The following is a 10223-nucleotide window of genomic DNA, read 5'->3' on the forward strand; positions in this document are numbered from 1 at the left end:
AGAAAACAAGTCTTTTGTGTTTGTATACTAATCAAGTCTAGAGATGGTTTAGCACTACTTCCCCATCACAGCACGCAACACTGGGATGGGCAGCCATTTGCACATTCTTGGATCATAACTCCATCTCCACAAAGCATTCTTAAGGCACATACATGATCTGCTGTCTGCCTGCAAGTCCTCCCTATCTGCAAGGATGACATCGTGTCTAATTATTTGTCTGCTATTGATTTTTCCACTGCACTATCAAAGACTGGAAGCAAGAGGCAGAAGCAACTAATTTCCAGTAGTGGAGTGTCCCTGGAGGAGGTGGTGGCTGGCTTCCTTGCATCACTTAGCTCATGAAATAAGCATGCCCAAGAGAAGAACACTGCCAGCTGCCAGTGCAAGGTGCTCACACAACATACTGGGGGGGAAAGGGTAGGAGTCCAGCTGGAGCAGAATAGAAATTAACAGTAATGCAGCAAACACAGCTAAGGTCTCACTGTGTTTTAGTAACAGAAAATGAGTACAAAGCAGAGAATGAGTAATGATTTTGGACAAAGCCAACAGGCACCTTAGGGGATTCTGAAATTAATCCTGTGACATTTCCAGCAGCTAGCCTGGAAAACCCAGTAAGTGACAGAAAGCACTGTGTAGCAGAGCATGTTCAGCATCCTGCCAGAGCAGGCCTCTCCTCCCATTGGCATGCAAAGAAAAAAATAATTAATCAATACTCTCTTATTTTTTCAAGAAAACAGCTACAAAAACTTGTTAATAAAATTAGAGGCTAGGCAACTCCTTTGAATGTCCACAAATCAGTGAGAGAAATTATTCCGTCAGGTCATAAACAGCAGGGAGGGAAGGAGGGAAAGCATCAGCAGGAAGGCAAAGGGTTCCTATACCCTTAACACAGACTAACCTTAGGGAAACGTAATTGTGATTATTACTTATAATGAAAGAAAGCACCTTCGAGAAAAGAAGAGTTTGCAATATATTTCAAATGTAGAAAAAGACAACAAACAAACCTGAACCTACCAAAGAGTACATGTTCTGAGCAGACAGTCCCACAGTGCAGATACAAGCAGGAGCTGGCTGCCTCCGAGGTGCAGTTAGGCTGTAGACTAAGGCAGACTGCAGCTGACAACCATTACAGATCACAAACTGGAAGTGTGCTTTGATCAAGGATTTCTCAGGCACAGCCCAATTGACTGCAATCTCAGGTTCAGCTGGCCCCAGTAACTCCTTGTGATCATGAGCAACTTTCTTCTGAGCTTGGTTATTTTGTCTTAGCAGATGTCAGTGAGTATGCATTGCTCCACTGGGAAATCCTGCACTCTGAAGACCAAAGTTTAAAGTTAAGATGTTTCCACTGAGGTCACTTGGGATGATGAATTCTCTGCAGTGAGATCTCTGCCTGAGACCTTTGTCTCAGCAGATGCTGGGAAAGAACCTGTGTATGTTCCTGACACCTCAGCCTCCTTCATGTAAGTCATGAGACACAGCTGTGAGTCCTTTTCTGGAATTTATAAAGAGATTACAAGCTATGTTGCTACCTTCTGCAAGCTTCATGACTGCATGGGATGAAAACAATAGACACAACTAAGAAATACATGTGCAGCCAGGTGTAGCTAGGACCACCTGATGATTTTTATTTTGTGGCATGGAGAAACACAGCCCACAATAGCCTTACCATTGCAAACTTCAGCTATAGGGAAGTGCTTGGTGCAAGCTGCATCTTCTGGATGTAGCCCAGTGTTGAAGTACACCTGCATGACAGTAGGTGAACATGTGTAAGTAATTCAGTCATCTCACTGAGGTAATGGTAGTCACTGGTGCTGAAGTCAGATCCTTGAATGACCATGACAAAGGCATTTTGAGTCTGACTGGGGAGGAGCTAAGCAGGAGCTGGCTGTAACTGCAGCACGTTTCTGCATCCAGCTCGGTGTGAGGAAGCCGTGCAGTACAGACACACAGCTCACAGGGGTTCAACAGGAACATGCCAGCCCTGACTGTCAGCAGGGATGCTTCCAGCCTCTGTCACATTGATGTGTCCCTTATCCACGTAAGAACAGTCATGCAGTTCACACACCAAAGCAGAAATAAGCACAACTGCATATGACATCAGATTTTCCTTCTCTGTTTCCCTGCTGGATGAGGAGGCTCACAAGTTCCCCTTGCACTTCCATACAATGGGAACCTCCATGACACCTTGACAGCAGCCAGAGGAAAATGCAGCACACTTACAAAGCACAGTGCATTCACTGCACAAATACTGCAAAGCAAACCCCCCACATGTTAGAAACCACAAGCGAGGCACAGACTGTACAAAAACTGACAGGCATGAGCTTAGCTGAAGGGAGGGCAGTAGGGAAGAGGAAGAAAACAAATAGGAAATGCCATACTCAAAAGAATTCAGCATAAACTCTGAGCAAATCAAAGCAAGGAAAAACTTCTGAACCCACTTGAATTTTAGCTGCCGAAGCCTCCTGGCTACTTGGCTGCTCTGCCTGTGCATTTCTGTGCTTAATTTGCCCCACTGGATTTGCACCTCCTGTGAGTGACTGAGAGGAGCCATTGACTCAGGGAGGACTGATTTAGTGCAGCAGGAACCAGCGGCCTGGCAGAGGCTGCGGGAGAGGCCCAGCCCAAGGTAGGTAAACACTGTCGTGGTTTAACCCGGCAGGCAGCTGAGCACCACAGAGCTGCTCATGGACTGCAACGGGCTGGGGGAGGGAATTGGGAACAACAGTACAATCCATGGGTTTAGATATAGACAGTTTAATAGAACAGAAAAGGATGCAAAGTAATAGTAAAAGTAAAAAGGAACATACAAAAGAAGTGATGCCCGATGCAATTTCCCACCATCCCCTGACCAGTGTCCAGCCAGTTCCCAAGCAGTGGCCCCTGGCCAGCTTCCCCCTAATTTACATACTGACCATGTGTCATATGATACAGGATATCCCTTTGGCCAGTTGGGATCAGCTGTCCCTGCTGTGTCTTCTCCCAGCTTCTTGTGCTTCCCAGACTTGTTGGTGGGCTGGGGAGCGGAGCTGAAAAGTCCTCAACTTAGTCCAGGCACTGCTCAGCAGCAACTGAAACAGTGTGCTATCCACAGCCTTCTCACCCTAAATTCAAAACACAGCAACGTACCAGCTACTAGGAAGAAAATTATCCCAGCCAAAATCAGGACATTGCAGAAGAGGGAAGGATGTGGTGAAAATACTGGAACAGCAAAAAAGAGAAGAAAAGGTAGGAGAGATGGAAGAAACACACAGCAATGGATCGGAAAAAGAGAAAGAGCAAATTAAACACAGCACAGAAGAGGGCTGGATGCAAGAGTTATTAAGATTTTTCTCCAGAGTTCACATGGTTGTAAACTTCTGGTGTGTTCCAGTTTGGGGCTGGATACTTACTGCCAGTGGGAGCACCCGAGGAGCCTCTGTCCCACACAACCCTTCTTGCTGCTCCATGGTCCCTGTATACAGCTATGAAGAACTGTTGCTGGGTGGAGGGAAATTAAGTCAGTTATTTTTTCTTGATTTGTTTCTCTGGAAAGTCCTTTCTCTGGAGAGACACAGGCCTGTGAAAATGACAGGATATACTCAGTAAATCTGTAATGGCTGCTATGTCAGCCAACAGCGTCAAATTCCTGCTTTGCATCAGCCAAGGTCCCAGTGATTCCCTACAGCACGAAAAGTGAGAAACCAGTACTCTTTGTGACATGAAGCAGGGGCTATTTCCTAGTAGGCAAACCAAGTTCTGGAACATTACACTGAACAAAATCTGAAAAAGGAAGATACCCCAAACTTCTTCCTGTTCCTGACGTACGTCCAGGATATGTAGGCACAGCCTGGAGTGCAAATGCTGGGTCATGGTTTGAGACAAGGAATTGTGTGCAGGGAAAGGGTCACAGTCTAACCTGAACTCCAAACAAACTCAACCTATCTCAAGTGTTGTCAACTACTTGAAATTCAGGACAGGTTTGTTCAAAGGTTCTTCGAAGCTTTTGAAGTGACCTTTTCTTGAGCAAATGTAAGTTCAGTTAGTTTCCCATCAAAGTTGTATGAATGTGTGGTAAGACATGAAACCAAGTGAGAAAAGGCACTATTCATTGACTTTTCCTGTGGCATTTGCTGAATGTTGTGAAAGTCATAGATCAAAGAAAAATGCTCGGTGCATGTCCTTAAATTAAATGTAATTAAACAACTAAGTGTTTGCATAAATCCCTGAAAAGCAAAACTGGCCAATTTACACATACAATAGTGTGTTAGCTTCTTCTTTTTCAAAAATTTTTAAATTTTTTGAAAATTTTCATTAATCAAGGTGTTGAATCACAAGCATTTTCCTCCTCACCATAATGCTGCTGTGTAAAGAGTTATACTGGGAAAAAACTAGCAGTCAGATTCCCCATCTAAGAAAGCACTTTGGATTTTTAAAACTAAAGTACCACAGAAAAACTCATACACCTGTAAAACTAAGAGAAAACCAGCATAGTGGACAGTTGAGGTCTAGAGCCCTGCTCCTCCTTGTCACCAGCTGGGGCTCAGCTAATTCAGTATAATGGAGAATCATTATTGCCATAAGTGGCAACCATCAAAACTTGCTGGTAGTCTCTCTCCAATTCTTGATGGACACACAAAATTATTTCTGTCATCAGAAATGGCACTGCATAGTACATATTGGCAGTCTCCAGAGAGCTGCAAATCAGTAAGGACTGGTTTTCCCTCTCAGCTGTGTTTTTTTCTGGCCAAATTTTGAGGCATACAAGAAATGAACAAAACCACTGCCACTTTCTGAGGCGCAAGTTCTGGGCAAAGTGTTCTTGGAGCTTTCATCCTAACACCTTTCCCAAGTCCCCAAACCACCACGAGGTAAAACGTCAAGTCAAATTACTTGAATGAAAAGAAAACCTTGAAGACAAGACATGGAGTAGGGGAAGAACCCTAAAACGGGAACTCCCCATCAGGCCTGGCCCGGGCAGGGGCCGGGAGGAGGGTCTGCAGTGCTGAGGCCATGAGCCCCTGTGCCGGGCACGGCCGGGGCCGGGGCACATCCCTGAGCATGAGCAGGAGGAGGAGGAGCAGGGCTGCGCAGCCGGGCAGGCAGCGTCATCCTGTCCCCTGCGGGACACCCACGGCACCGCCCCGTCCCCGGGGTCACGGCATCCCCCTGCGGGACAGGCTGCCCCAAGCACAGCGCCCACCCCGCCTCGCCCCAGCCCCCATCCCGCCCGGGCCGGGACAGAGCCGGGGACAGCCGGGGACACAGCCGGGGACAGAGCCGGGCACAGCCGGGACACAGCCCGGGCACAGCCGGGGCACAGCCCGGGCACAGCCGGGGACAGAGCCGGGCACAGCCGGGCTGTCCTCACGGCAGCGGCAGGTGCGCGGTGGCGGGGCGAGACCACCCGTGGCTGCCGCCGAGCACCGCAGCGCTCCCGCCGCCCCGTCCTGCGGCCCCGGCAGGGTCCCACAAGGCGCCTCATCATTCCCGCTGGTGTGGGAATGCGCGGGGAACAGCACACGGGCCCGCGGCCCCGGGAGCGGCACTTACCGGAGCCCTGCGCACCGTCCTTGCTGTCACCCTTTGGGCCGTGGCACCGGGCAGGCGACGAGACGACCGCGCTCGGCTCCTCCGAGCGGCGGGGCTGCGGCTGCCTCCCCTCCCCGGCTGCCCGTCCCGCTGTACGGGAATGCCGCAGCCAGGTTAATCACATCCCTCCTCTCCGCATCCCCCCACTCGCTGTCCCACTCGCCCTCTCCCCCTCCACTTTTCATGGCCTTTGGAGGGGCTTTTGCAAGCTTTTGCCTCTTTCTTGAATAAGCTTCTCTACCTTCCAGCCTTGAAAGCGACAAGAAAAACCCCGAACTTGTGTTGGGAACAGTAATCTAATTTGCAAAGAAAAATCCCTGGAATGGGGACTCATTGTAGCGCCTTTGGGCAGCAGACCCAACTGCTGGGCTATTTCAATAAAGAAGCGAGCTGCAGCAGAACGCCAGTTGGCTCCTCCAGCAGAGTTCTCCTAAATCATGATAGACAGATTGCGTGAAAAACAGGAATTCCAAAGAATTTCCTGCCCTGGGAACAGAAGTTAAGGCTATATTTAACAACATCTGAAGCTGTCAAGAATGCTTTGTGGTTGGATAACAGAGCAGAAAAATGTGAAAAATGCGGGCTACTGCTATACCAAATATGGAAATATTGTTACGTCTGGGGTCTAAATCCCATCTGGAAGTACTTACAGCTAGGAAAAGAAAAGACGCCACAACAGAAGCCGAAACTCTCCTCCCTATCCCCAAATATTAAACTTCAACTAGGCGATACAATTCAAGGGCGCCCAGCTTGAGTGGGGGGCAGAGAGCCCGGGGATACACAGGCCGAGGGGGGCTGTTCGCTGCGTGGGCATCCCGCTCCTGGCCTGCAGCCGGGCCCGTCCGTGCCGCCGGGCAAATCCCGGCTCCCGGGCTCCGCCGCGCCGGGAATCGCCCGGACGCTCGCTCGCACGGCAGCAGCAGCACGGAGCGAGTCCCGGCGCGGCGGGGCGACCCTGCGGGCCGTGTCACAGCGGCGGGCGCTCGCGGCGGCCCGGGGAGCTCCCGGCGCTGCCCGCGCAGGTGGCCGGTCGCGGGGCGCCACCGGCACGGCCCCGGCGCTCGCGGCCCCGCCGGTGCCGGCCCCGCTCCGCGCGCGGGCTCGCGCCCCCGCGGCAGCGCCGGGCCCGGGGCCGGGGCCGGGCGGGGCGGGGCGGCCGGGCGCGCGCCAGCCGCATTCCTGGGATGCCGCGAGCGCTGGACGCGGCCGCGGCCCGGAACGCGCGACGTCAGCGCCGCGGCGCACGCGGCGGCCCCGCGCCCTATATAAGGCGGTGGCGCCCGCCGCCGCCTCAGACCGCGCCGGCCGCGCTCCCGCTCCGCGCTCCCACGGGCTCCCCCTGCACCGGCGCTGGACATGGGCTCCGCGGGCACCCGGCCCGCTCTGGCGGCCGCTCTCCTCTGCCTGGCCCGCCTGGTAAGTGCCGCGGGTCTCCCCGCGCTCCGGGAGAGAGGGAGGGAGAGGAGGCGGGTCGGGTGGCCCCGCTCGGCTCCCGGCGCTCACCGACCGCTCCGCTCCGCTCCGCAGGCTCTGGGCTCGCCCTGCCCGGCCGTGTGCCAGTGCCCGGCGGCCACGCCGCAGTGCGCCCCGGGCGTGGGGCTGGTGCCGGACGGCTGCGGCTGCTGCAAGGTCTGCGCCAAGCAACTGAACGAGGACTGCAGCCGATCGCAGCCCTGCGACCACACCAAGGGGCTGGAGTGCAACTTCGGGGCCAGCCCCGCCGCCCTGAAGGGCATCTGCAGAGGTAAGCGGCGACCCCGCTCCCCCGGGACGGACCCCGCGCCCCGCGGTGCCGGGGTTCGGTAATTTCGAGCCCATGTATGGTTATGCTTTGTTGTCGGTAGCTTGGCAGAAAGGCACATGACTTCAGCAGTCTGGAATGCGATTCAGTATGTCTGGGCTCCGCTAAACGCACATAAGGAAAAGTGATTCCTGACTAAGTTATTGTTCTGGCCCCGCGTCCCCGGGGGGTTGTAGGGAGCTCCGCCGTACATTGAGTTTAACAGACCAGCAAATACCTGTGCTTAAACCAGCGATTCCCGCCGCTCACCCCCTTCTTTCCCTTCTCGTTGATCTCTGCAGCACAGTCCGAGGGAAGACCATGTGAATATAACTCCAAAATCTACCAGAACGGCGAGAGCTTCCAGCCGAACTGTAAACACCAGTGTACGTGCATAGATGGAGCTGTGGGCTGCATCCCGCTCTGCCCGCAGGAGCTCTCTCTTCCCAACCTGGGCTGCTCCAGCCCCAGGCTGGTCAAAGTGCCCGGGCAGTGCTGTGAGGAGTGGGTCTGTGACGAAAGCAAGGATGCACTGGAGGAGCTGGAAAGCTTTTTCAGCGAAGAGTTTGGTCCGGATGATTCCGAAGGCGAATTAACCAGGAACAATGAGCTAATTGCCATTGTGAAGGGAGGCCTGAAAATGCTACCCGGTGAGTGTGGGTTTATCTGGCTGACAGTTAAGGGGAGGAGGCTAGAGGGGGGCTAGACCTTGGACCCCTTAGACCCCAAGGGAAAGAAACCTAGTGAGAGACTATATTTAGACTAACCCCTCCTTTTCTCTTCCAGTTTTTGGATCTGAGCCACAAAGCCGAACTTTTGAGAATCCCAAATGCATTGTGCAAACAACCTCTTGGTCCCAGTGCTCAAAGACGTGTGGAACTGGCATCTCCACAAGGGTGACAAATGACAATCCTGACTGCAAGCTCATCAAGGAGACCAGGATATGTGAAGTGAGGCCATGTGGCCAGCCCAGCTATGCCTCCCTAAAGGTAAATACAGACTCTTCTGGTGTTCCTCTTTTCTCTAAGCTGCTTCAGGTAGGGGGTAAAGGCTGGAAAAAAGATCTCCTGCTAATAATGTTATTGCCTTTCCTTTGCAGAAGGGAAAGAAGTGTACCAAGACAAGGAAGTCTCCCTCCCCGGTGAAGTTTACTTATGCTGGATGTTCCAGTGTGAAGAAGTACCGGCCCAAGTACTGTGGCTCCTGCGTGGATGGCAGGTGCTGCACACCCCAGCAGACCAGGACTGTCAAGGTCAGGTTCCGCTGCGATGACGGGGAAACCTTCACCAAGAGTGTCATGATGATCCAGTCCTGCCGATGCAACTACAACTGCCCGCATGCCAATGAAGCCTACCCCTACTACAGACTAGTCAACGACATTCATAAATTTAGGGACTAACTTGTGTTGGGGGTGGGATGCAAAACAGAATTCTGAAGTACCCAGCCACGGAGGAAGAACTTTTGATGGAAGTGGTGCCTTGCCCATTTGAGGGCAACATCAAGATGTTACAGGAGTGCACTGTGCAACTGGACACTAATGCAACAGAGATTTAAGCATACTTAAAGCTTCATAATACTGGAGCAACTTTACTGCTTCTTTTTGGAGCACCTTACCTAATTATATACTGTTTTCTGTTTGTAAGTGATCAGATTAATGTTTTGTTCCGGTTATGAAAACTTTTCTATCCTGTTCAGTTTAACACTATGCTTCTTCCCCTTCCTTCAGTCTTCTCCCACCCATTCCCAACTAAGTTGGAAGTTACATTCCTTCCTGAGGTGGGCACCTGTGGGGTGTTCACAGTGGCAGCTATTATGTACCAACTGTAGTTTAATGGCAAACAGAAATCAGTTGTTTTAAAGCTGAGTATTTTATTTATCGAACTGTAGCTTTTTGTTTGTTTCCTCTGAGGTTTTTTTACCCCTTCCAGCCCCTGTAATACTGGAATAAGTTGTAAATGATTTTAATTTTATATTCAATGAATTAAAAGAATTTATTTATGGAATTAATCATTTAATAAAGAAATATTTACCTAACTACTCTTAGTAGAGCATTCCAATAGGCAACAGGCTTAAATACTGCCTATGCAAGAGGTTTCTGTGAAGACTGAATTCTGAGAAGTTTGGATTCTCTGAAAGTTAAAGCAAGTTCTACTGCAGATGCAGAAATGGACTAAATAGCCAAGTCTAATTCTTCAGATAAATGATGTTTCAAAGGGATGTCTATAGTCTGCAACCCCATGCTTTAGAAAGTATACATATAAAGAGATTCTTGGCACTGAATGCAAATCTTTGATAGACTGAAATGTTAATTAGACTGTTAGATTATTCAAACTGTCCTGGAATTTGCAACATAAGGTACTTCATTAGAATGCAGTGCATGCACGGTGATGTTGAACATTGGGGTGAAAATGGTCATCAGGTCTCACGCTTTTTAGTGGCTGCTTTTTTGCAAATTAATACATTTCTATGGCAAAGGAATGCTTCCTACAGGCTGCAGGAGGTAGTTTGCTTTCACTAAATTCAAATTAAATGAGCTTGAAGCAATGACTTTTGTTAATCCTAATAACACAGTGATGAAAAGTAAACATACTGTTAACAAGAGAAGAATGTGAGGAATTTCAAGTACTAGTCCCATAGAGTAGAAAGCAAGGGAGCTACTCTTTCCCTCACTTCCCCTTCCCACTTTTTAAATATGCAATTACACTTACCATGTGGGACACAGATGACATTTGGCTAAGGAAGGGAGCTTGCTGGCATGCAGTAAAAAAATGACATTTAAAGAAATGAACTAGAGCAGGATCTGAGAAGGCATCCAACATTGTACACTTCTGGTTAGCCTAAAGCTGTGCGACAGATAAGAGTGACAGGGAAC

At 50.5% G+C, this 10223-nt stretch overlaps 1 protein-coding gene and 1 long non-coding RNA gene across 3 annotated transcripts; one reads left to right on the forward strand and one right to left on the reverse strand.

Annotated features, from left to right (window-relative positions):
• Positions 1 to 1586: 1586 nt before the first annotated feature.
• On the reverse strand, positions 1587 to 6510 carry LOC110470385 (uncharacterized). 2 transcript variants are annotated; one of them, XR_002465410.2, is made up of 4 exons: positions 6222 to 6510; positions 5533 to 5661; positions 3393 to 3559; positions 1587 to 3104 (listed from the first exon to the last, which is right to left on the reverse strand). It is a non-coding gene; the product is annotated as an uncharacterized LOC110470385 (long non-coding RNA). The 2 variants fall into 2 exon arrangements; XR_002465411.2 differs by lacking the exons at positions 5533 to 5661; positions 6222 to 6510 and adding an exon at positions 5813 to 5944.
• A 385-nt stretch (positions 6511 to 6895) lies between these two features.
• CCN1 (cellular communication network factor 1) lies at positions 6896 to 9385 on the forward strand. The gene is made up of 5 exons (XM_021529933.3): positions 6896 to 6987; positions 7099 to 7315; positions 7654 to 8001; positions 8138 to 8340; positions 8451 to 9385. Exons 1-5 carry the CDS (start codon positions 6928 to 6930, stop codon positions 8748 to 8750), a joined length of 1128 nt encoding a protein of 375 aa, XP_021385608.2. The 5' UTR covers positions 6896 to 6927; the 3' UTR covers positions 8751 to 9385.
• The last annotated feature ends 838 nt before the right edge of the window (positions 9386 to 10223 follow it).

Source organism: Lonchura striata, chromosome 9 (assembly GCF_046129695.1).
Source record: "Lonchura striata isolate bLonStr1 chromosome 9, bLonStr1.mat, whole genome shotgun sequence".
In the NCBI taxonomy this organism is placed as follows: Eukaryota; Metazoa; Chordata; class Aves; order Passeriformes; family Estrildidae; genus Lonchura; species Lonchura striata.